Here is a 27,557-nt window from a genome sequence, read left to right as displayed (position 1 = left end):
TCTCTCTCTCTCTCTCTCTCTCTCTCTCTCTCACACACACACACACACACACACACACTCCCTCTCTCTCTCTCTCTCTCTCTCTCTCTCACACACACACACTCTCTCACTCACTCACGACTGCACAATAAATGGATATTTGAGGAAAAAAATGAGTGAGAGAGAGACGTGCCTAGAGAAGAGGGGAGGAGAGAGAGAGACAGAAAGAGAGAGAGAGAGAGAGAGAGAGAGGGAGGGAGGGGTATGCTTGTATACAACTGCCCCATTTCCATTTTTTCTCCCCCCTCTAAACTCGTAATGTATTTAATTCAAGTCAAACGTAATCATGACGTGTGATGTCATTAATCTGCTCGCCGCCTCTCCCGTAAGTACACTCACTCTTACTTTCGCTGAATTTTACCGAAATCCGCCTTATCCTGCGCTCCGCGCGCCTCTCGGAGCGCGCGCTGGGGGGCTCGGTGCTTCTGGACCGGGGGGGACTCTTGTTTTGGGGGGGGTTCTGACTTTTTTCGGTGTGTGTGTGTTTGTGTGTGTGTGTTTGTAAATGTGGAGAAGCTGTGGTGTGGGTGCACGGGCCGGGGAGGAGTGCACTCCGTCCGTGCCTCACTCGCACTAAATTCACTCCTAAATTCACTCTCGAACACGGCGCGCGTGCTTACATGCACTTATAACGTACTTTGCTACGCGCGAGCCTGTGCATGCAAGCGCGAGAGCGAGCGAGGGAGCGAGCGAGGGAGCGAATGAATGCATGCATGCATGTGTGTATGTGAGTGTGCGCGCGCGTATGCGTGCATATGCATGCATGCATGTGTATGTATCCATGTGTGCGTGTGTGTGTGTTAGCTGTCTGATTTGGCGATATGTAAGTTATATGTAGCGATGTGTTTCTGTTTGTTTGCGTGCACGCGCCCCCGAGTCCGGTTCCGTTCTGAGCAACGTGCACGAGCCCGGAGCATTACAAACTTAAAAAAAAAAAAAAGTTAGCTAGCTTTTTAACGTTTTAAAAAGCGAGGGCTGGTTCACGCTCGTGCACGTGCAGAAAAAAAAACAGTCTAAAGTGGTAACACTGTAATGTAGCTGCTATCTGCCAATCAGCTAGCGTACCATGACTTGTGTGAGACCTGGGTTCAGGTCCTGCTCTGGGTGACTGTAAACACTATACATGCTACACTGATAACAGTATCTGGGCTGTATACTGGTTCACCTATTACACTGATTAATCTGATTAAAACTTGCTTAATATCAAACTGATTGATACCCCCTGCTAAAATATAGAAAACATACCTTTTGCTGGTTCAAGAGCTAGCCTACCAGCATAGGATATGTTTTTTTCTGTTCTTGAACTTGACTGATATGATCATGTACCTTAATACCAAACACTAATCTGATCTTAATTCTAACTCTGACTATCTTCATGTTACATATTATACCATCCAAGTACCTTGATGCTAACTATCAAAGTACCAACCTAAGCAATGAGTAACCTGATAACCCATAACCCATAACCTATAACCTGATAAGTATTGTCTGAATCTGATTCACTTGTCTTAATGTCACCCTCCATAATGTATTAGCATTAGCCTGCTACTCTTAAAACAACGTTAACTAGCAAAGCTAGCAAAGTGCTGCTGCCTAGGGATCTAAGAACATATTGATATTGCAGTATTTTGTTCGGTTTTCAAAAAATATAGAAGTAGCCGTTTTTATTAAGTACTATACATATGTTAACATTGGTGTCAGAAGTGGTTTGTGTGTTGCTATATTTCTTGAGTATTTAAACCCGGCCATTAAAGTAAGCAGTGTTTCACTCTAACTTCAGATTCCACTGCTCTTTCAGAAGTTTATATTCATAAAGTTTTAAGTTTAAGTTCGGAAGTCTATATTTGGTGGATTAACCCTGGTTTTTAATCACAGGTTTTATGCATCTTGGCATGTTCTCCTCCACCAGTCTTACACACTGCTTTTGGATACTGTTATGCCGCTCCTGGAGCAAAAAATCAAGCAGTTCAGTTTGGTGGTTTGATGGCTTGTGATCATCCATCTTCCTCTTGATTATATTCCAGAGTTTTCCAGTTTATTTCCAGAGCTGTATATTGTATGATATCGCGAATTGCAATCCCAAAAGGGACCACTTGTCCTAATGTCACCTTCCTTGTAGAGGCAGACGAGGTGGATTGCTCTATATGTATTATCGTAGTATTAGCCTGCAAAGCTTTTAATAAAGCAATATTTGGTTTTACAGTTTCAAAAAACTGGTAAAAAAAATTGCATAGAAAAATTGGTGTCAGAGTTGCAATTTGCAATCCCAATATAGACGTCCACTTATCCTAATGTCCTTATGTCCTAATGTCACCCTGCCTCGTGGAGGCAGTTGAGGCAGGCAAGGCAGATTCCTCCATATGTTGTTATCTGAGATAAATCCTTTCATTTTTGCTCTTTAAGAAAGTTAGTGTAGTTAGTGAGCAAAGCCAGTAAAGTGCTGCTGCTGCTGTCCTGTACGGGAGTCCCCCAGTAAGAGTACATGCATATATATGTGTGTAAGAGAGTGTGTGTGTGTGTGTGTGTGTGTGTGATGGTGGCTGTATTGGCAGCGAAATTCAAGATGAACCCCATGATGGCACTTTTCAGCTGCTCTCGCTCTCTCGTTCTCTCTCTCTCCCTCCCTCCCTCCCTCCCTCCCTCCTCCCTTCATCTTTTGTGCTGAAAGAAAATCAGGAAGAAAATGGAGCGAGCACATCCCGTCAGTCTGCACCAGCACGCCGTGCCTGCACCTCAGTCCTGCCCCCTTTGGTACATTTTGGGCTAAAAAAAAACTAAAAAAGAAGAAAAACCCAAAACAAAAGAAAAAGAGCCGGAGAGAAGCGCTGGTCTCGGTGGCTGAGCTCGGTGCTCTGCAGAGCCGGGCGTTATTTATTTGATTAATGTGGCGTGTTTTTTAATTGAGATGGCCGCGCGAGAGAGAGAGGGAACAGGAGGAGGAGGGGAAATGGTTGCACGTTGTTGACGCGCATGACACACAATTCCTCTCTGGAGAAACAGAGGGGCACAGATAAGACCCCCTCTCTCCCCGGGCTTCTGAAGTAGCCTGTAGAACACTGCCCTCATCTCTGAACTTTCACTGGTGGGGGGCAGAAACACTGTCACTGATGCTATCGGCTGTTTCTGCACATTAGTTTGGATTCGGTTCCTCCAGAATCAAAATGTGCTCTTCTGTAAAACGATCTGATTGGACTGGTGGACAAAACTGTTCTCTGAAGTCAGAACTAAAGAAACTTAACATGCTGAGAACCAACAAATCCAATCAGAGTACCATAATGCTAAGTATCCACGGATCTGAGTACCGTAATGCTAAAACTGACTGATATCAATCTGATCCAGGTATCTTAATACTGAGTGTCTACCCTTACTGATCTCAAGACTTTATAGCTATAAAAGTATCCACTGATCTGAGTACCACAATGCTAACTATCCACTGATGTAAGTACCATAATGTTAAGTATCCACTGATGTAAGTACCACAATGCTAAGTATCCACTGATCTGAGTACCATAATTCTAAATATCCCCTTATCTGAGTACTGTTATGATAAAAACTGACTGATACCAATCTGATCCAAGTATCTTAATACAGAGTGTCTGCCCTTACTGATGTCAGTACTTTAAAGCTGAGTCCCAAAAATCCAATCAGAGTACCACAATGCTTAGTTTTCACTGATCTGAGTATTAAGCATTGTGCCACTCTGATAGGATTTGAAGTACTATAAAATACTGAGACCAGTAGCTAAACACTGTCTTGGGAAAAGAAACTTTAAATCAAGTACTACAAACCTGAATGCCAACAAATCCAATCAAGTACCACAATGCTAAGTATACATTGATCTAAGAACCGTAATGTTAAACATAATACTAATTTCCAAATTCGATACAAACACTTGATACCAGGTATTGGTTCTCCCTTATCCAACCAAGTATCTTAATACAAAGTGTCTGCCTTTACTGATCTCAGTACTTTAAAGCTGAGTACCAACACATCCAATCAGAGTACCTCAATGCTAAGTATCCACTAATCTGAGTACCTTAATGCTAAATACTGTCTTGAGTAAAGAAACTTCAATCCAAGTACTACAGACCTGAATACCAACAAATCCAATCAGAGTACCATGATCTGAGTACCGTAATGTTAAATATTACCGTAATAGTACTATATTACTTGGACTGGTGTGATGGAAGGCTGCTGGGAAAAGGAGATGGACATAACTGTTCTCTAAAACACTGACAGATATGTGAACAGCAAAGTCAGGACTAAAGTATCTTCTAATCAGGGTGCTGCTTTAAAACTGAGTACCAACAAATCCAATCAGAGTACCACAATGTCTAGTATCCACTGAATCAAGTACTGTAATATTAAACACTCACTGAACTGATACCAATCTAATCTCAAGTACTTTACTGCATAGCATTGATCAACACCAGAATTTCTCCCTGGTATTATTAAAGTATCTATCTATCTATCTATCTATCTATCTATCTATCTATCTATCTATCTATCTATACATACATACATACATACATACATACATACATACATACATACATACATACATAACATCGATCTGATCACTGAGGATTTACAAATTTGATCCAAACAAACATCTCACTTATTCAATCCAGGCATCTTAATAAAGTATTTTACCAATACTAATATCAGGCCTTTAAAGAAAAGTACTGACTGATCTGATCCAAGTACAGTATCTTATTGCTCAGTATTAGCAGATTCTGATCCAGTCTGACTACTTTAATGTTGGTAGGGGACTAATCAGACCAAATATTTTAACACTGTATATTGGCTAATATCTTTCCAATCTGAGTACTTTAATACTGAGTACTGCTTAAATATTTGATCTAATGATTATCTTATTAAATGATTGAGTATTGATACTGATATAGCTAAGTATCATACTATTAAATAATATCAGTATTGGATTGAACGGATAAGATCAAAGATCTTAATGCTGAGCATCAACCAGCACCCAAATGATTTAGGTACCTTCATTTTAAATACTGACCAATTTAATCTAAGTACTGATATTATTGTTATTAGTATTGTCTGATACTAACCCACAAATTTTGACTGATGCCAATCTAATCCAAGTATTATATTTGACTATATTTTATATAAGTACTAGCTTATGTCCGTCCAAGTACCTTAACCTTATCTGATCCATTTTGAATGCATTAATTCTAAGCATTTGTTGATAGAGTACCTTATTGATGAGTACCAAAGGATCTGATCCAAGTGCCTTAATTCTAAGAACAGTCTAAAACTAATCTGTTTTGAGTACCTTAATGTAGAGTATCAGCCAATCTGAGTACCTTAGTAATAAGTAATGGCTGATGCTGATTGTTGATTATGTTGATTATTTGCCAGTATTGGTCCAAGTACCTTGATCTTATCAGAGTTTTAGCCAAAACCAATCCAAGGATGAAGCTCATCTGATTTGAGTACTGACTGATTCGATACTAGTACCTTCATTTTGAGTATTGATTAATCTGATCCATATACATTAATGCTAATTATTGCATGTTACTGATTAATTCTAAGTAGCTTAATGATTTAATATCGGCTTATCCAAGTACCTTAAGCCAGTACTCTGAGTATTGGCTTATCTGAGTACCATAATAAAAAGTGCTGCTTTAATCCAAGTACCCCTATGCTGAGTATTGCAGACATTCCAAATTGCAAAAAATAATCACATGAACTCACATCAACATACCTTTTGCAATCACTTAGTCCCCTGTGGGCAATGCTAAAATTACTATTACAAACTGTTAAGTGGGCAAGACTTTCATTTTACATGTTTTTTACTTTTACCAGACATGGATTTACTTTAGAGTCGAAATGAGTTTTGATGGGAACCATGATGCTCTTGAATGCATCCCATCCAGGAGGAGAAAAAAAAAACACTGCACAGCTACACTAAACACTGATTGGCTGACTCACAGACTCCCGAAACTTCCGGGAGACTTGGGAAGTCTGGTATTGGCAAATATGGATCAGATCCAAACATCCTCGTACTTTAGGTAAGATGTAGTACTAATTTATACTGGGGTAGATTTAAGATTAAAACACACCTCCTGAACTTGAACTTACTGAATAAAGAGGATAACTGGTGAACTGGTACACTGGAGAAAGTGTCACTGGGAGGACTGGGAGGAAGAAGAGTACTGGTAGAAGGGGATGGACGTGAGAGTGAGTCGGGGATGATCTTATTTTACACTGACGTTTTGTAGCACAGCCAGATGTGCAGGAGTTTGGCAGCTGTGAGGACGGTAAAGTCAGGACTTTAATAATGAAACTTCTGATTGGTTTAATTGGGCAATTAACACTCAGCTGGAGGTAGATCTGCTCTTACCCCCCCCACAGAGCCGGCACCACCTCTTCACATCCTACATCTGCGCTCGGAGCATCAGCTCAGAATACGCCACGGGAGAGGAGAGGAGAGAGGGAGGAGATGATGGAGTAGAACCGTGAGAGAGCAGGAGATCAGATTTTTAACAGATTTTAGCAAAAAGTGCATGAGAAAAAAAAACGTTTTCAAACCTGGGGATTACCCTACACTGATACCATTTTGATTAGAGTACCGTCATACTGGGTACTGACTGATATCATTCTGATTAGAGTACCTTAATGCTGAGTACTGAATGATATCATTCTGGTCTGAGTACTTAAATGCTGAGTACTGACCGATAACATTCTTATCTGAGTACCTGATAACATTCTGATCTGAGTACCTTGATGCTGAGTATTGCTGAGTAGTAGACAATATCATTCTGATCAGAGTAGCATAATTCTGGCTGATACCCGCCTGATACAAGTACCTTAATGCTGAGTATCATCCAATACCGATCTGGTATTGATAAGTTTTGCCTAATATAAGTCTCATCCATTTACTACCTTAATACTGTCAACCATACTGAATTAATCCAACTTCTGAGTATTGGCTGATTTATATCTAATCTGAGTACCTTAATGATAAGTATTGGCTGATTTTTATCTAATCTGAGTACCTCAATAATGGGTATTGGCTAATTGGGATCTAATCTGAGTACCTTAATGATGGGTATTGGCTGATTATTACCTACCTTAGTTCTGAGTTCAGAGTATTGGCTGATTCTGATCTTATTTGAGTACCTTAATGATGAGTATGGACTGATTCTGATCTAATCTGAGTACCTTAATAATGACAGTCAATGAAAACCCAAAAATCAGTGTCTCAGAAAATTAGAATATTATATAAGACCAATTGGTACTTCTGGCAGTGTGGGCAGTGTGCCAAGTCCTGCTGGAAAATGAAATCCACATCTCCATAAAAGATTTTGTGGGAAAACACTGCACTGACAGACAAGAGACAAGACTGACCTTCAGTACTGGATGTTGGTGAGCTACAGGCCTTTGGGAAGCACTGCATTAATAACAGGCTGTACTGATTCTGTACTGATAAATCACTGCATGAGCTCAGAAACACTTCCAGTGAACACAGTTTATTGTGCTGTAATCCACTCATGCAGATTAAATCTGGATTATGCAGAGAAGAAGCCGGAAAAGTGCCATCTTCTCTGGGCCAGAATTACTTAAAAATGACACAATAACATTTTGATTTATCTGACCACAGAACAGTTTTCTAATTTGTCCATCTGAAAAGTTTTTCCTAACTTCTGAAGTTGGAGATGTACACTGACTTCCATTAAAAGTTGAGCAAGTTTTTTTCTTCTTCTGTAAAGTTGATATGTATGGTACTTGTATTATAAAAAAGTAAAGTAGCAGTCAAAAGTTTGGACACACCTTGTGAATAGCCCTATTTGAGTAATGTCCGAATCAAACCGCGTCCACAGTTAATCCTGTTGGATGTGGTTGATTCTTCTTGGTGGTATGCTGACTTTACTCTGGATACCGTGGCTCTTGGTGCACCACAAAGACTTGCTGTCTTGGTCACAGATGCTCCAGCAAGACATGCACCAACAATTTGTCCTCTTTTGAACTCTGGTATGTCCCCCATAATGTTGTGTGCATTGCAGTATTTAGAGCAGAACTCTGCTCTTACCCTGCTAATTGAACCTTCACACTCTGCTCTTACTGGTGCAATGTGCAGTTAATGAAGATTGGACACCAGGCTGCTCCAATTTATCAATGAAACCTCCCACACTAAAATAACAGGTGTTTCAGTTTCATTCTCCAACCCCTGTATGTGATCTGAATTTCAGTGTCTTGAGTGACTGTTGAGCTGTGACAACAATACCCCTGCCTTTATTCTGTTTATTCCTTTATTCTGTTCACATGCACTGAAACCTAGTCCATATTATAGCAAGGACTTCTCAACTACATTCTAAAAAAACATAAGTACGATATAAGTACTTTTTTGTACTCAAAGGTACACTCTATATAATTGAACCCTTAAAGATACAATACTGGTCTTTACAGGATCATATTTGTTCCCTCTGAAGTAAAAAGTCATTCCTAACAGCAACAAGTACAGATTTGTATAATTTAACCAGCCAAAAGGTACATTCAGTATTCTGTATCACTGCACTAATAAACTATATATATATTTTTAATTGCACATTAATTACTTGGCAATTTTGGATTATCAAGTTCTTGACACATATTCAGTTGATGATAATGTTTTATAATCTTAATAATCTAATACTGGCACAAAAAACAAGGTACAGCCCCAGCGACAAGCTTTGTACTCTTTTAAGTACAAATCTGTATTTATTTTTCTTAGTGTGTAAGTAAAGAAAAAGTATCCATAAGTGCAAATATTATGATGAAACTGGCACTTATCAGGACTGCTCCAGGAAGGGAAGAGCAAGAGTTTCCTCTGTTGCACAGGATAGTTTAATCATCAGAGTTACCTGCCTCAGAAACCGCAGGTTAACAGCTCCCCAGATAAGAGTATTTTAGTTTGTTTAATACTTTTAAGTTACTACATGATTCCTTATGTGTTCCTTCATAATCTGAATTACTTTAGTATTAATTTATATCCAGTGTAGGAGAAACAGTCTAACAGCTCTGTTACTGTCCCGGGACAGTCGACAGTCTGCAGGAGCTGAGACAGAGAGAGAGAGAGATAAAGAGAGAGAGAGAGAGAGATAGCGGAAGAGAGAAGGAAGGCCGCTGTGAGTTTTTCCGAGTCGCTGTTCAGCATGTGTCTGTGAGAGGGTGGGCGAGAGACCCCTAGGCCTAGCCGAGCGAGAGAGAGAGACAGAGTGAGAGAGAGTGAGTAAGTTCAGGCCAAGGTTAAGAACAGGAAATGAATCGCGTCTGTGGGGAAGGGTGCCATGTGACCAGAGGCGAAAAACCACAAGTCAAAATCACACACACACACACACACACACTTACTTCACACTTGAGGCTTCTTTACCACTGATTCAAACTCAGGCCAACATGACATACAGACATATAGAGTTCACATCTACTGTATAAAGACACATAAATACAGCTCTGTAAAAAAATAAGAGAGCACTTAAAATTGATGATTTTACCAAATTAAAAACCTCTGGAATATAATCAAGAGGAAGATGGATGATCACAAGCCATCAAACCACCAAACTGAACTGCTTAAATTTTTGCACCAGGAGTAAAGCAGCATAAAGTTATCCAAAAGCAGTGTGTAAGACTGGTGGAGGAGAACATGATGCCAAGATGCATGAAAACTGTGATTAAAAACCACGAGGGTTATTCCACCAAATATTGATTTCTGATCTCCTAATACTTTATTTGTATTATTTGAGGTTGTCAGGGTTGACCCAGGCAGAGAGACGAGGAGGCGGACGTAAACACAGGTAGGGCGAATTTATTAAACAAAGAGACAAGTAAACAAGAAACAAAGAAAAACAAGAAACAGAGGCGAGCTAAAACTAACAAACAAACGAGATACTAAAGATAAACAAACGGGGAGACTATAAAACTAGGCGGGATAAACTAAAACAGGGCAAGGGAATAAACTAGGGAAAACACAGGGAACTAGAAAATAACAGAATAAACAGGAAGATAAATATATACTACAAACAAATAGGGAGACTAAACAAGGAAAACAAAATGAATAATGAAACAAGACTATGAACTAAACAGGGCAAGGATAATAACAAGGATTAAACTAAGATAGACACGGAGAGAAACACGGAGAGAAACACGGAGAGAAACACGGAGAGAAACACGGAGAGAAACTCTGGGAACACGGGAAGACAAACGACAGGAGACAGTGCAAAGACCGACCAGGACAGGTGACAGAGGAAAGCTATTTAACTAAACAGGAAACACACTGGGAGTGGAAACACCTGGGGAAGGGGTGGAGCTACAAATGAGACATGAGGTAATGGAAAATCACAGGCAGAACACAGGGGCACGGGTCACGTGGGACAACACAGGCACGAGGACAGACAGGAAACAGGGCCAGGCGTGACAGAAACCTCCCCCTAAACGCGCAGCTCCCGAGGCGCGTAAAAACAAACCCCGGGGGCTGGCGGCAGGGAGAGGCCGGGGAAAACAGGAGACCGAACGGGAGACTGGACAGGGAACTGGACAGGAGATGGAGACAGGACAGGGGACAGAGACTGGACAGGGAACGGAGACTGGACGGCGAACTGGACAGGTGACGGAGACTGGACGGGGAACTGGACAGGTGACGGAGACTGGACGGGGAACTGGACAGGTGACGGAGACTGGACGGGGAACTGGACAGGTGACGGAGACTGGACATGAGACAGAGACTGGACGGGACCGGACATGGGAACAGGGACTAGAACAGTGACGGGGACGGAAACAAACACAGTAACAGGGACAGGAACAGAGAAACCACCGGGGACAGGAACTGGAACGATCACAGATACGGGGACCAGGACAGGGAGAGACAGGGGTACAAAAGACATAGGTGGGTGCCCAGGACTGGTAAAAGTCTGTGGGGACAGCCTGGGCACATAACTAGGGGCAAAGTCAGGAGGCCTAGGAGCAGGCCTGGAAATACGGGGCCTGGGCCCAAACATAGTTCTGGGAGCTGCAGGTGTCTGAGCTGGAGTCGGAGCAGCTGGGACTGCTGGTGCTTGAGCTGGAGCAGCTGGGACTGCTGGTGCTTGAGCTGGAGCAGCTGGGACTGCTGGTGCTTGAGCTGGAGCAGCTGGGACTGCTGGTGCTTGAGCTGGAGCAGCTGGGACTGCTGGTGCTTGAGCTGGAGCAGCTGGGACTGCTGGTGCTTGAGCTGGAGCAGCTGGGACTGCTGGTGCTTGAGCTGGAGCAGCTGGGACTGCTGGTGCTTGAGCTGGAGCAGCTGGGACTGCTGGTGCTTGAGCTGGAGCAGCTGGGACTGCTGGTGCTTGAGCTGGAGCAGCTGGGACTGCTGGTGCTTGAGCTGGAGCAGCTGGGACTGCTGGTGCTTGAGCTGGAGCAGCTGGGACTGCTGGTGCTTGAGCTGGAGCAGCTGGGACTGCTGGTGCTTGAGCTGGAGCAGCTGGGACTGCTGGTGCTTGAGCTGGAGCAGCTGGGACTGCTGGTGCTTGGGTGAGCGGCACGGCCGCCGCTGAAATCTCGGAGAGCGGCGCTGCCGCCGCTGCAGTCTGTGAGCGCGGCGCGGCCGCCGCTGAAGTCTCGGGGAGCGGCGCGGCCGCCGCTGAAATCTCGGAGAGCGGCGCGGCCGCCGCTGAAATCTCGGAGAGCGGCGCGGCCGCCGCTGAAATCCCGGGGAGCGGCGCGGCCGCCGCTGAAATCTCGGAGAGCGGCGCGGCCGCCGCTGAAATCCCGGAGAGCGGCGCTGCCGCCGCTGCAGTCTGTGAGCGCGGCGCGGCCGCCGCTGAAATCCCGGAGAGCGGCGCTGCCGCCGCTGCAGTCTGTGAGCGCGGCGCGGCCGCCGCTGAAATCTCGGAGAGCGGCGTGGCCGCCGCTAAAGTCTCGGAGAGCGGCGCGGCCGCCGCTTGTATCATGGGGTGCAGCGTTTCAGACGCGTGCTTCACGGGGCGTGGCAAGAAGAGATCCGACGCTGCAGCACTGGAGCCCGAAGCTGCGGTCGAAGTGAAAACCCGGACTGGAGTCCTACTCTCTCGTGCAGCGTCAGGTGTGAGTAGCGCGGGGAGCGCTGGTTCGCCGGTGAAAGCTGGCGCGGGGAAAGTCTTTGACCGCGGCTGGCTCGCCGCGCAGGGGGGCTCGGAGCATGGTTCTGCTGCTACCGCGGGAATCACGGGCTGCGGTTCGGCTGCCACCGCGAAAGACACAGGGCGCGGATCGGCAGCTACCGCGGGAGGAAGTAGCGGCTGGCGGGCTGGTGCAGGAGGGCAGTCCTCAAACTCATCTTCACTGGACGCAGGTGTGAGGAGATCGGAGTAGTCCCAGGAATAGGACTCCTCACAGCCTGCATCCATGCCACCCCCGTCCTCGTCGGGGCGAGGATCGAGGCTGACCGCACACAGCCCAAGCGCCCCCCCAAGAAAATCCTCCCCGGAAACGGGCTTCTCCTCCGGCTGGCGGGACCCCTTAAAACGTCTACCCCGAGGCCTGCGGCGTCCTTGGGGCCTCGGGGATTCCAACGCCGGGGTCCCGAATGGAGCATGGCGGATCGCCATCCTGGAGCCAGTCCACGGGATCCCCTTGTGGGTCTCGTTGGGCGCCACTGAAGCTGGGCTGACGGGCTCCAACCCGAGGAAAGGCGCTGGGAGCGGTTCATCTCCTCGGATTTGCTCGGCGAGGAGGCGGAGAAACTCCAGGTCCGCCTTCCGAGCAGCATGCCACTGGTTTACATCCATTTGGTCGGTCTTTTTGTCAGGGTTGACCCAGGCAGAGAGACGAGGAGGCGGACGTAAACACAGGTAGGGCGAATTTATTAAACAAAGAGACAAGTAAACAAGAAACAAAGAAAAACAAGAAACAGAGGCGAGCTAAAACTAACAAACAAACGAGATACTAAAGATAAACAAACGGGGAGACTATAAAACTAGGCGGGTTAAACTAAAACAGGGCAAGGGAATAAACTAGGGAAAACACAGGGAACTAGAAAATAACAGAATAAACAGGAAGATAAATATATACTACAAACAAATAGGGAGACTAAACAAGGAAAACAAAATGAATAATGAAACAAGACTATGAACTAAACAGGGCAAGGATAATAACAAGGATTAAACTAAGATAGACACGGAGAGAAACACGGAGAGAAACACGGAGAGAAACACGGAGAGAAACACGGAGAGAAACTCTGGGAACACGGGAAGACAAACGACAGGAGACAGTGCAAAGACCGACCAGGACAGGTGACAGAGGAAAGCTATTTAACTAAACAGGAAACACACTGGGAGTGGAAACACCTGGGGAAGGGGTGGAGCTACAAATGAGACATGAGGTAATGGAAAATCACAGGCAGAACACAGGGGCACGGGTCACGTGGGACAACACAGGCACGAGGACAGACAGGAAACAGGGCCAGGCGTGACAGAGGTCTAAAAGCTCTGCATTGTTTTTGTTATTTCAGCCATTTCTCATTTTCTGCAAATAATGCTCTAAATGACCATATTTTTGTTTGGAAAATATTTTTACCAATGTAGTAATTTAATTTACTTTCTAAGAAGTGGTACAAAAATGTAAAAAAAAAAAAAAAAAAAAAAAAAAAATTTAGAAATATATTAATATTACATTAAACTAAACTAAACTACTTCATAGTAGTCTATTTATTTAAATTTAAACACTATAATGTACTTAAAAAAATAAAGTATGATCAAACATTTGATGAAAGCATAATATTAATGTACTTTTAAAATATATTTTACATAGAAATTTCTAATTAGTATATATATATATATGCATATATACTCAGAAGCACTGAGGAACATCCTCATACTTAAACACACAATAAACTCACACAGATAGATAAATCTGCAGATCTGGAGAGGATGAGCTCTGCTGCACAAATGGAGCTCTGTTTATGCTTTTAGATGCATTACATGCTGCAGAGTTGAAGAGGGTGTTGAGGAGCTGTGGGTGCACTCACAGGCTGTTCGGCTGCTGAAGAACAGAGGATATGATGGACTGAAGGAGAAACAGCTCTCTACCTTTTCTTTATGACTGATACTAAAGCAATTTATAGAGATTTCTGATTTAAAAAGTGTTTGTTTTTCTCTTTCTGTGCTCTGTAGCCATGTGATCAATTCATCCAGCCACTTAAACTTCATTACTACACTTCTATCAAGTGCCTTTATTAGTCATTACACACCGCAAACCCAAACTCACACTATAAATGTACATTCAGACTTATAATAACTGATTTACCTGCTACTGAGATTTCTATTAGCATTTATAATATAATCAAGAGGAAGATGGATGATCACAAGCCATCAAACCTCAAGCTGAACTGCTTGAATTTGTGCAACAGGAGTGATTAGCATAAAGTTATCCAAAAGCAGTGTGTAAGACTGGTGGAGGAGAACATGATGCCAAGATGCATGATAAGATAAAACTGTGATTAAAAAACAGGTTTATTCAATCAAATATTCATTTCTGAACTCTTTTGAAATCTTTTTTTTTATTATTATTATTATTATTATTTCAGCCATTTCTCATTTTCTGCAAATCAATAAATGTTGTAAATGACTATTTTTTTTTTTTTGGAATTTGGGAGAAATGTTTTTTTTTTTTTTTCGTATTTTATAGACTATAACAACAATGTTCATTTTGCTTAAACATATACATATAAATAGCTGAATCAGAGAAACTCTTAATCTTAGTTCTATTCATTTTATTTCATTTATTTTTTCAGAGCTGTACGTGATATGACAAAAGTCATGGGACACAGTACTAGCTTGTATAGATTTACATCTATCGTATTTTATTTTGATATATTAGTATTTCTTTTTGTGTTATTTGGCTTTAAGCTTTATATTTGATGCTATTACTAATTCCAGACAGTTTAAAGCACTGTGAATCATTTTATTAGCAGTTGTAACACTATGGTTGTGTTTGATTTGCTTTGATTTGTTCTGATTTGAGTTGATTTCGAGTTGCGAGCGGGGAGGCAGCGCAGATGGGTCAGTGTAATGCTATGTTTCCCACTTGAAGATGAGCTAAAATGCAGGCTGTGATGTGAAATTACAGAGTAGGAGGACACGTCGGAGAGGGTTTTTTTTTTTTCGCGCTTTATTTCCGGACACTTTCACCTTTAAACCGGGATGCGCTGTAAATTACATGCGACGGGGTTTTAATTATCTTTAATTAGTGTAGTTTTTATTAGATTTTTTTAATACTGAGACAAAAAGCAGTGAGTGTGTGAGTGTGTGTGTGTGTGTGTGTTGTTTGTGGGGAGTGTACCATGTGGCCGTTCAGACAAAGGTGTTTAGCATGCATGAATCATCTGGTGACTTGCTGCCATATTGCAAATGTGTGTGTGTGTGTTAGAGTGTGTGTGTTAGAGTGTGTGTGTGTGTGTGTGTGTGTGTGTGTGTGTGTGTGTGTGTGTGAGAGTGTGTGTGTGTGAGAGAATGGATTATTTGTGTGCTGCTTTATCGCTCTCCTGCCTTCATCTATTTGTGCGCCCCTCCCCCCTCCGTCTAGCACCTTATCACTCCTTCCATCTATCCAAATTTGGAGGAAAAAAAGGGAAAGCAGCTTTATTGGTGTGACAGGGCCGGTCGGACACGGACGTGTCTGTCACGGCGGAACAATGCGCCCCCACCACCGATATTCATATGATAATAATGCCATCAGACCACGACAGTGGCAGCATCCTGCTCTCCTGCGTTACGTTCCCTCTTTCCTTTCTGTTTCTCTGTGTTTTAGAGGGAAAAAAAATCTAAAATTCCCAATCAAAAATGTCTCAATCAGACGTGTCTCTATTTCTCTTATTCTCTCTCTTTATTTCCCTCTTTCTTCTTCTTCTTTTCCTCCTTTCTCCCCTTCGCCATGTTGGCAGGCCCCAATCTACCAGCTGATAGCAGCAGCAGCAGCATTCCCTGGCACCGTGCCAACTGGCACCACTGCAGGAGAGAGAGAGAGAGAGAGAGAGAGAGTGAAAGAAAATTAGTGAATAATAGAGGGAGGAGGAGTGAAAGACAGTCAGAAAAAGAAAAAGAGAGAGAGAAAGAGAGAAAGAGGGGGATGGGAGGAGAGAGGTGAAGAGATGGAAGGAGGAGAAAGAGGTAACAACAACAATAATGGTGGATTAAAGAGGGAGGGCGAATGAGAGAAAGAGAGAGAAAGAGAAAGAGAGAGAGTGATTGATATTGTGTCGACGAGCTCGTAAAGCAACCGTGGCGGAGCTAAAATGCCAACTGGCCACTCTAGAAATCTCAGAAACACACACACACACACACACACACACTTTTGTATATGTACATCATGTTCTCCTCCACCAGTCTTACACACTGCTTTTGGATGAATTCATGCTAATCACTCCTGTTTGATGATAGATGGTTTGATGATAGATATGATGAAAAATATGAAATTGTATTTTTTGCAAAGAACCAACAACAAGTGGGACATTCAGGTCTGGACTTTGACTTGGCCATTCAAACACCTGGATACGTTTATTTGTGAACCGCTCCGTTGTAGATTTAGCTTTATGTTTTGGATCATTGGAAGATAAACTCCGCCCCAGTCTCAGGTCTTTTACAGACTCCAACAGGTTTTCTTCCAGAATGGTCCTGTATTTGGCTCCATCCATCTTCCCATCAATTTTAACCATCTTCCCCTAACCATGTCCCTGCTGAAGAAAAGCAGGCCTAAACCATGATGCTGCCACCACCATGTTTGACAGTGGGGATGGTGTGTTCAAGGCTGAATAATATTGCACACCCCACTTTTCAGTTTTTTATTTCTAAAAAAAGTTTAAAATATTGAATAAATTTCGTTCCACTTCACGATTGTGTTCCACTTGTTGTTGATTCTTTACAAAATAATTACAATTTCATATCTTTATGTTTGAAGCCTGAAATGTGGCAAAAGTTTGCAAAAGAATACTATATATATATATACTCCTCATATTAATAGCCTGTACAAATATACCTGTTCCTACTGACCCAGATCAGTACCGTATGTCCTGATTCCATCGCCCACACACAATCTCTCACACACACACTGTCTCAGACACACACACACACTGTGACTCAGAACAGAGAACACAAGCCCCGATTCACACTCACACACAGATGTTCCTCTATTCAGCAGATTTTTTCTTTACCGCAATCATCAATGAGCTCAATTGCATTTTTCTGCTGTGTCTGGGCACGTCGTGGCTCGGTGTGCCGGAGCTGGTGAGCGTGAGCGTGCGACTGAGGCGAGATGTGTGTTTACCTCGGCTGGGATTGTGGGGGTGTGTGACAGATTTTGATTTTATTCTGATTTAAGCAGCTACTGTGCTGCAGGAAGGGCGTGTGGGGAAGTCAACATATCACGCGCCCATCCTGTTTGGGACAGTTTGTGTCCCGCTGTGCCCTTAGCTTTTGTACTCGTGCGTCCACATACACGCTCGAACACTCGTGTACGTATACAGTACACTCCCATATGCAATGCATACCGAGGTGTGAGACATTTATTTATTTATTCAGTACTGTGAATTTCATATAGAGCTTTTGTGATTAAGCTGGACAGCAGTTTGAATTAAAATAAGTTCTGCTTTATTTTGTTATTGAACAATTACTACAGTGGTGAACTCTGTGGGCTGTTTAAAGGCCAGGGGCTTGGGAATCTAGAGCTTCAGCCAGTATTTTCTTATTTGAACTGTGTGGATTCTATCCTCCGAACTTGCTCATCGCCGTTCCCCCAGTCTCCCCACCATTTCCACACTCAGGTTTGCCAGGTATAAAACACCACAGCACACAAACAGTGTGCAGCAGCCTTGAAAATGGACAAACTGGCTATTTTTCTGCTGAACAGGTGATCGCTGAGCTTCAGTAAGGTTGCTGACTATAGCTTGGTAATTTACCAACACTAATAGTGCAGTAGAGATGTTAACGTATTAATGATTGTTCATTTAAGTAGGTTGTAAGGTCCAGCTAACAGAGAATGTTATAAGAACATTTAGCATCGTTTTGAACAGGTTTCAGGAAGATGTAACATGTAGCCTGTAACATTAGAGACCCTTCTGAAAACATCTGATTTGCATCACAACAGTATTAAACATTTTAAAACAAGCTGGAAGAACACTAATACTAATACATTACATGTGAAATAAAAGTAACATCCCAAAACTTAAAATTAAATATGCAGATTTATACCTACAGGGCATCCCTCTGCTTTTATTCTAATAGATAGGGCATCCCCAGGGACACTGTCAAGTACCTAAACTGTCAAGTCAGAGGGGCACCCATAAATGGGCACTCATTAAGACACATTATCACTATCACTTTCTTGATCTAGAGGGCACATCATCATAATTTATTGTAAGGAACTTGATTGCTTTTATCTCTACAAGAATGGCAGCCAGTGGGACAATTGAGCAATAGTATCTCTATTCATTACTTTGTAGGTAGAAGTACTAGGTTTTAAAATACTTCTGTAGACTCAACATCTCATGATATGTTATTTTAAAGCGATACTTTGGCCACGATTACAAACATATCACAATACTGCTCTGATTCTGGCATACTTAATATATTGCAAGATAATTATTTGGAATACTATACGACATCCATGTTCCTGATGAAGGAGAAGTACTCGTAAATAAGCAAATACTAGGAATTATGTCATTTTGACGCTTGATGATTAGTATTGATAATGTAGTGGAAGACTTATTATTAATAATGTCCCACCCCTAGTACTGACCTTATATTATCTACCTAATATTGTGTATGTCCCTTTTGTGCTGTTTTTTATCGGTCCAATAAATCAAAGTTTGGACTCCAGGGCAAGGCCTTGGCAAAAAATCTGCAGTATTTGGAATCAAAAAGTAAATTTAAGTTTTTCATATGAAAGTGAGTGTATTAGATTCTTATGCTCGCCCATTTTTTGCACCTTTTTTTGCATCAATACATCAGTTTCAGAAACTGACTGTTCACTTGCTACCTAATATGTAGAGCCACCCCTTGACAGGTACCCTTGGATCCAGACCATCATGTTATTTACTGTACTGTCAGTACTTTTAACGTTATATATTCAATAAGTTTATGTTCCAGATGGGATTTGTGAACCTAACTTTTTAATAACTCTTTTTGTTGTTTGTTGTAGGTATTCCTAGGAGGTGGTCTCTCAGATCACCCTTTTCCCAGTGCATCATCTCTCAACCAAGGTAGTGGGTCATGGAAAACACACACTACTAGTGAGTATCCTCTTCACACCTCTTCACAAGAAATACTCAGATGGACATATTGCAGTGTTCACGTTTGTGACCTCTCTTACTATCTGTCTTCTACAGAGTATGGATTCCCCTTCAGAGTGTTTGCTTCCTGTCTCCTCTGAGGCACCCCTGTCCCCTCCATCAATGCCCTCACTAGATCACAGTCCTCACTCCCTACCCCAGAGTCCTCAATCTGCCCCGTCCAGCCACCTCAGCACCCCGTATGCACCCCTGTCACCCTTTGCCCTTGGAGACGCCAACCAGCAAGATGAAGAGGATGACGAGGAGCTGTCAGCCCCTTCATCTCCCACTCCAGCTGTGGCGCTGTTTCCTGGGGAAGAGCAGATGTGTAGTCCCTCCTCAGAAGGCAGTCCTCCAGCCACTCCTTCAGCACCTTTGCCTGCTTTTGGAGCACTGGAGCAGGCACTCTCGTCTGGGGCTAGCGCCACCTGCAGTGACGAGTTGGACCTGCAGCTGTTCAACAACGAAGGCGTGACTGTCCAAGGAGGTCCAGCTACTGGGCCTGCCCTCAAGTTTCCTTGCCACGTTTGTGGGAAGAGATTCCGTTTCCAGAGCATCCTGTCCCTTCATGCCCGAGCTCACAGTCTGGACAGGGACCGTCGAGCTTCTGCCCTCTATAGGACCATGCCCCTTAAACCCCAGCACCCCCCTGTGAGTGACGGTGTTATTCGGAACCACAGCGCCAGAGACATCAGCTTCAGTTCAATATCCTTAAATAGGTCACTGCATCGCAATCTAAGAGAAGAGTCTGTTACAGAGGAGCCTCTCCAAACTGCCAGTAGTCCTCAGTTCCTAATGGATGGCTCAACACCCCTGACTCCACCCTTAACCGAAGAGGCACCTGTCTCCTCTACCTTATCTCCTTTGGACCCTGCCCTCATCGAAGAGCCCATCCCTCCCGGAGCCGCTTCCGCCTTCCGCTGCCATGCCTGCAAGGGTAAATTCCGCACAGCCTCCGAGCTAGCCCGCCATGTACGAATCCTCCACAACCCCTACAAGTGCACACTGTGCCCCTTCTCAGCCAATCAAGAGGAACGTCTAGCTGCTCACCTGCAAGAGAGCCACCCTCCTGATGACTCCGTGCCGCCTCCTGTCTTCCCTTCCCGTCCCATCACAGCTGCACCGCAAATGCCTTTACCGCAAGCGCCTGCTCTTCCAGCCTTTCGTTGTGAGACCTGTGGCCAGCGCTTCACCCAGTCCTGGTTCCTGAAGGGACATATGCGCAAGCACAAGGACTCTCTTGACCATAAGTGCCAGGTCTGTGGTCGTGGCTTCAAGGAGCCCTGGTTTCTCAAGAACCACATGAAAGTGCACCTCAACAAGCTTGGCCTTAAGGCAGGCCTGGGAAGTCTAGGGCCTTCAGGACCTTCTGAACAGTCCAAAGGTCCTGGGAACCAGGCCTTAGGGGCTCTGTACTCCAACCTGCTCCTGGCACGCAGTATGGCAGGTGGAGGAAGTGGAAGAGGCAATCGGACCGAGAGGTTAGATGTCAGTGCGGGATCCAGCAAGTCTTCAATGTGGGGTTACCTGGGCTTGCCCAATGATAGCAGTGGTGCGAGCTGCATGGAACGCCTCCAGGCAGTGGCTCAGGTGGCGGAGATGGGTAACGGAGTAGAGCGAGGCGGAGAGGCACTGGATGGAGGGGAGCAGGCAGCTATGTGGCAGCTGGTTGCTCGAAGCCTTGCAGCCGTACAACAAAGCCAACAGCAACAGCAGCAGCAGCACCACCAGCAACAACAGCAGCAGCAGAGATCTCAGGCACAGCATCAGCGCCCTACCGCACAGGGCAGTGTTGCTGGTGAGGCCGAGCAGGTGCGTGCCTACCTGGGTGGCCTTGGCTTCAAAGAGGACCTGGAGGCTTCTGGGGCCCCCTGGGAGTGCCCAGACTGCGGGAAGCTTTTCCAGAACCTCCAGCAGGTAGTCGCTCATGCTCGGGTCCATGTTCAGAAACAGCAGAAGTATTCAAGTGCAAGAGGGGGTGCGGGAAAGGAAGAGGAAAGTGCACATAAGACTGCGGGACATCGAGGAGGAGGAGGAGGAGGAGAAGGAGGAGGAGGAAGTGTGCGAGGAAGTACAAACGATTGCAGACACGAGGCCAAACATCACCAGTCAGGAGTTGCTGGAACAGCTGGAAGTTTCCATTCGGTCATAACACATCTTTCTAGTAAGGATAATACAAATTCTGAGATGTAAATTGATGCGAATAATGAACATTTACTACAAAATAGTGTAAATACTGTGCATCTACATGGAGATAATGATACTTAAACATTTATGGAAATGATCAAGACTGTTTTGAAAATCTCAGTTTAGAAAAGTCGCAGTTTAGGAGGCCAGTGATAACTGATAACATGGCATCTATAGACTTTAATTCGTTCAGTATGTTTCATAGATTCTTTTTCTCCACCCTCAGGGGAGAATGGTCTAAGGGAGCCATCATCTGGACCTTCCTCATCTCCAAGGGAGCGTGTCCGGGGTACAGGAATGAAGGATTGCCCCTACTGTGGAAAAGCCTTTCGCTCCTCCCACCACCTCAAAGTTCACCTTCGTGTGCACACAGGTGAGGATACAGCACAAAGCATTACAAAGCATGGGCTTTATTTTATTATGGGTTTTATTTTTGCGTGTGCGCGCAGTGTTAATTCCGTCATATGGCGAGAAGATGGCGAATGGTTTGTTCCTGCCATTATTTTGATCAACATCTACAAGGGAGTACTGAGAGTCATTATCTGACAGATGCGTGCAAAGCTGAGGTCGAACAAAAGGCAAACACTGCCATCTGCTGTCATTGCACGTGTTAGTGCACACATGTGCAACTCAGCAGTTTCCCATAAGCCATGCAGCAATTTCACACAGCATGTTCTACTGGGATACAATTTTGTACAATGCTTATTTCTTTAGAAGTTTATTTTTTAATTGTTTTACTTTGGTAAGCTGCCACATATTGACATATAAGCTCTACAATATACAATATTTTTATATTAAGATCAACATGTCCTCTCTTTTAGGTGAAAGACCATACAAATGTCCCCACTGCGACTATGCAGGAACCCAGTCTGGCTCTCTCAAGTACCATCTACAGCGGCATCATCGTGAAAGGAATGCTATGGCAGGATCTCCAAGCTCCTCCTCTCCAGGCCTCCCCTCCTCACTGAGTGGCTCTCCCAGAGAGGGGGCCCTGAAACAACGTCGCCCATCTTCGACAAACCAGGGAAGGGAATCGTTCGGAAGGGGTCCAGGTGGTCTGGGAGGTCCAGACGTCCACCACACATCCCGACACAGCCAGGCTTTACTCGCTCTAGAACAGAAAGAAAGCTCTCAGAAGCACAGAGCACCTCAGAAAGCAAGAGATCTGGAGAGTCAGTACCGTTTCTTGTCCGGGATGATGGGAGACCTCTACTCAAGTGGACTAGAAAGAGGCTGGGCTGGAGAGGCTCCTCCTCCGAAAGTGCTGAAAGTGTCCAGACGCAAGCCTCTCGTTACAAGTCGCATGGTGCCGACTAACGGATACCAGAGCAGTGCGACATCTGGTGCTTCGCAGGAATGTGGATTTGAGCCTTTGGACCTCTCACGCCGCCCTGTGCCTGGAATGGGTGCGGTGGAGCAAGACTTAGGAACTGTTAGCAGCTCTGGAATTCTACCTTCAGGGGGATCAAGAGAAGGAGATGACACTCTGAGTCAGTGTGTCTTCTGTCCGTTTCGTACCTCTTCCGTTGAACTGATGGCCATGCATCTGCAGGTCAACCACACCAGCAAGTCCCGCCGCAAGAGGGGAACCTCCGCGACCACTGACAACCACTCCTCCAGACTGTCCCTGCCTGGGTTGAACCGTGACCCTCTGGCACTGTGGAAGTTCTTGAGCGAAGGGGATGGGGTCATGGCCATGGAGGACTGGATCAAGTACCGGGCCAAGACTGGAAACGGGGTCGCTTCAGAAGATTTAGATATGGAAAGGTCTCCAAAACGAGCCAGAGAGATGCCACCAGTGCTGGGAAACATCCAAGCCACGAAACAAGAGCTTAACCTCTTGGCAGAACGAGAGAATACGGACGAGGAGGAAGCAGAAGACATGGAGGACGGCTTGGAGGCGGCCAGCAGCCCTGAGAATGACCCTCATCAACTGGACACAAGAAAGGATTTATCTAGACCTGGATCTGCAGACATGATGGAAGATGACTTGCCTGTTGAGGAGGAGGAACGCTTGGTGGAAAACTAAGTTTTTAAGTTGCAAGAGAAAAGGAGATAGATAGATGGATGTCGGACAATGCTGGATGACGGATTGAACTGGAGGAAAGGATAGATGTTTTATGGATGTATCGGTGGAATAACTAAACAAGACAAGGCATGACAAGACAAGTTAAAAAAGGTCGTCATCGCATCCATCCATCCATTCACGACAGACTCAACAAATGTAACAGATCTCAGATTTAAAGTATCTCAAACCCTTCTTCTTCTTCTCACTTGAAGACCCCGTAATATTGGTTCCACATCAGGTTAATATGCACACCACTCACCCTAAAAAACAGACGTGCACACAGAAATATATATCCAGTATTGTATGCTAGACTTGTTAGCCTGCCTGTCCAGGAGTCCTGAGGCCTTCTTGACTGCTGTCCTTCTTCGATTTGTGTCTCTGTTTTTTTCTTTTTCTTTCGGTTCGTTTTGTTGTCGATGAAGACGATGATCGCCAAGTCGTATTTCTACACTATTTTCTTGCTACTGTGAGTCGCGAAACATCCAGGAATGTCAGTCTTTGGAGGACGAAAAGTGCAAAAACAGAAAGAAAACGAGTATAAAAATATGAAAGTACTCTTACCAACTCTACAAGTTTTTTTTTGCTTTTCTCACGACGGAATATCTTACGCTGAAAAAGTATCTTACGTTAGATGTATTGTACTACTTCCATTTGCCGACACTTCTACCATTAACCAAAGGGGTGGTCCCACTTCTTACCACACATGTCCCAGGCTGTGAAGAAGAGTATGCTGTGATGACTGAATGGTACTAACGATGACCACGCGTATCAATGCAGGACAACAAAGATTATTTTCCCCACATATCCACTCGCTCTGCCGGCGAGGTCCGGCGGGTCCTCTACAGATGTTATTATATGAAACAGAAATGCTTCTACTTCTATACTCTATATGTCTCAGTGCCTGGTGATGTATATGTTTCTTTTAAGGGAGTCGTAACACACAGGAGAATATATACAGTAAATATATTACAATATATGTCTAATAGCTCTAGACTTTAGAGGGTTTCGGAGCATCTGGTGGCGGCGGCAGCGGCAGGTTGCCATGCTGAAGAATAGAGCGCTCTGAAACCGACTGAAAACAGCTGGCCAGCTGACAAAGGCCACATGGCAGTGTTTACATCTAAAATATCGTTATTACGATTCTATTTCTATTTTTATTTTGCTTTATTTAGTTTTTAGTTTTTGATTTTAGCGTAATCGGATCGTCATTGCCAAGGAGACGTTTTTTTTTTGTTTTGAGTTCTTCTCAAACAAATTGAAGATCACTCAGAAATGTGTTCATATTTCGTTAAAAAAAGTCCTTGTTTTACGAATGTTTCATTTGTGGTTTTCTGACCTGGAAACCATGAAGAAACGAGTCCCTATAAATCGGAAAGAAAAAAAAAAAAAAAAAAAAAAAACAGAGTATGCCGCCTTCTAGATCATTAGATTCTTTTTTTAAAGCAATGACAAGAAACAAAAACCTTATTAATACACAAAAAAACACTAACAACTTTATAGACAACCCAGTAGAACATGTGTAGCTTTTATAAGGATATAAAAAAAGAAACAAACAAAAAAAAGTTTTATTTCCATGTTATTTTTATTTTAAGAAGAGTCTTAAAGCATAAAAAGTGCATAAAGTGATAAAGTGATATGAGTATCAGTAATAATATTGATTAATTATAATGGTTGTGATAGAAGACTGGTTGGGAATGTCTTAAAAGAGAAAAAAAACAAAAACACTGTGCAACGTTCGTCTGTCGTTTTATTTTTTTCCCAAAGTAGATTTTCGTTCGCTTTTTAAATCTAGACCAAACCTCAAAAATCGCTTTGTTTACGAATTGTCGTCGATATATTGAGTCACTTTCATTTGAAGTAATGCTGCAGATTCAGATCTCTGCTCCTAATCAAACTGTAAATCAATCAGTTAATGATGTGTTGATGAAATCAACCGACCAATCAGTGGACAAATCCGACACACAATCAGAATGAATCAAAATGAGCAAAAAAAAATAAAATAATGTAGTGTGCAGAGTTTGAGTGCTGTCCACGTTTGATGACTTTATTATTTATTAATTGTTCATGATGGCGTGTCCAAGACACATTACTGTCAGTCAGACTGACTCGCATTAAAATGTGATTTTCCACCGTGCGCTTTTCCCAATGCGTCACGTTTCTTATTCCTTCTTTTCTAAGCGTATCGTCACAGTCATGCAACAACCTTGTATCTCCAATTTTATACTTCTTGATGTAGTGGGAATCTGGTTGTAATGGACCAATAAGAAGAATACTTTTCACATACAGGGGTTGGACAATTAAACTGAAACACCTGGTTTTAGAGCACAATAATTGATTGTGGTGACGGACAGATCTAATGGAAACAGGAGAGTTGAGGTGTACATTGAATTCTGCCGTGATTTGATCAGCCGTGGTTTTATGTCTTTTGGATACAATCCGGGTTAGCACCCGAACATCCCTTTCAGACAGCTTCCTCTTACAGCGTCCACAGTTAATCCTGTTGGATGTGGTTGGTCCTTCTTGGTGGTATGCTGACATTACCCTGGATACCGTGGCTCTTGATGCATCACAAAGACTTGCTGTCTTGGTCACAGATGCTCCAGCAAGACGTGCACCAACAATTTGTCCTCTTTTGAACTCTGGTATGTCACCCATAATGTCGTGTGCATTGCAATATTTTGAGCAGAACTGGGCTCTTACCCTGCTAATTGAACCTTTACACTCTGCTCTTACTGGTGCAATGTGCAATTAATGAAGATTGAACACCAGGCTGCTCCAATTTAGCCATGAAACCTAAAATCCCACACTAAAATGATGACAGGTGTTTCAGTTTCATTGTCCAACCCCTGTAGATCACCCATATAATATCCATTGATAACCAAAAATAGCTCTGTTTTTCCTGAAGATTTGTATGTCTCATAGTTAGGTCTTTCCACAAGAGGACATAAATACAGCTCTGGAAAAAAATAAGAGAGCACTTAAAAATGATGAGTTTCTTCGATTTTACCAAATTGAAAACCTCTGGAATATAATCAAGAGGAAGATGGATGATCACAAGCCATCAAACCACCAAACTGAACTGCTTGAATTTTTGCACCAGGAGTAAAGCAGCATAAAGTTATCCAAAAGCAGTGTGTAAGACTGGTGGAGGAGAACATGATGCCAAGATGCATGAAAAAGATTAAATTGAATATGAACTTGTTTTCTTTGCATCATTTGAGGTCTGAAAGCTCTGCGTCTTTTTGTTATTTTAGCCATTTCTTATTTTCTGCAAATAAATGCTGTAAATTACAATATTTTTATTTAGAATTTGGGAGAAATTTTGTCTGTAGTTTATAGAATAAAACAACAATGTTCATTTTACTCAAACATAAACCTATAAATAGCAAAATCAGAGAAACTGATTCAGAAACTGAAGGAGTTCCTTCATTTTTTCCAGAGCTGTATATCCCTAGTGGTAAAAGGGACAGTAATATTTTTTCAAGCCTTAAGCCTTCCTCACATATTGACAATAGGCTTGGATTGGTGCCAATGGATTTATGTTTATATGCCACAAGAGGACATAATATACATACAGTATATTCCTTGCTGCCCTTTAAAAAGGCTTTTGGGTAGTGTACCTCTTGGTTAAAGATTGTTTGCTGCTAAAAATGCCTCTACTTGCGCACTTAAAAACATTTTATCCTGTTAACTTCATAACTGTGAACTGAGAGAAGGAGGACGGTGGTTTCAACGAATTTCCCGTCTTATTTGCCACAATGATCCGATCAAAAAAATAGGACTACTACAGATTGGAACTGTTTAATCTTTAGCAATGAATCCAGTTTCTGTTTGGGATTCAATGATGGCCAGATTTGAGTATGGAGGCCTTGTGGTCAGTGATTCAATCCTGAAAACACTGCTGCTGTGATGGATGATCTGGTTCAGCAGGATAATGCTCGTCCACATACTGGAAGATTCTCTTAAACCTTCCTCACTAGG

General features: G+C 43.3%; 1 protein-coding gene across 1 annotated transcript; it reads left to right on the top strand.

Annotated features, from left to right (window-relative positions):
• znf219 (zinc finger protein 219) lies at positions 1-27,557 on the top strand. Its single transcript, XM_007231249.4, has 5 exons — positions 1-364; positions 19,192-19,282; positions 19,379-21,485; positions 21,735-21,881; positions 22,330-27,557. Exons 3-5 carry the CDS (start codon positions 19,382-19,384, stop codon positions 23,535-23,537), a joined length of 3,459 nt encoding a protein of 1,152 aa, XP_007231311.3. The 5' UTR covers positions 1-364; positions 19,192-19,282; positions 19,379-19,381; the 3' UTR covers positions 23,538-27,557.

Source organism: Astyanax mexicanus, chromosome 25, assembly GCF_023375975.1.
Source record: "Astyanax mexicanus isolate ESR-SI-001 chromosome 25, AstMex3_surface, whole genome shotgun sequence".
NCBI lineage: Eukaryota > Metazoa > Chordata > Actinopteri > Characiformes > Acestrorhamphidae > Astyanax > Astyanax mexicanus.
Note: the sequence above shows the minus strand (reverse complement) of the source record. Positions and strands in the feature narration are given on the sequence as shown.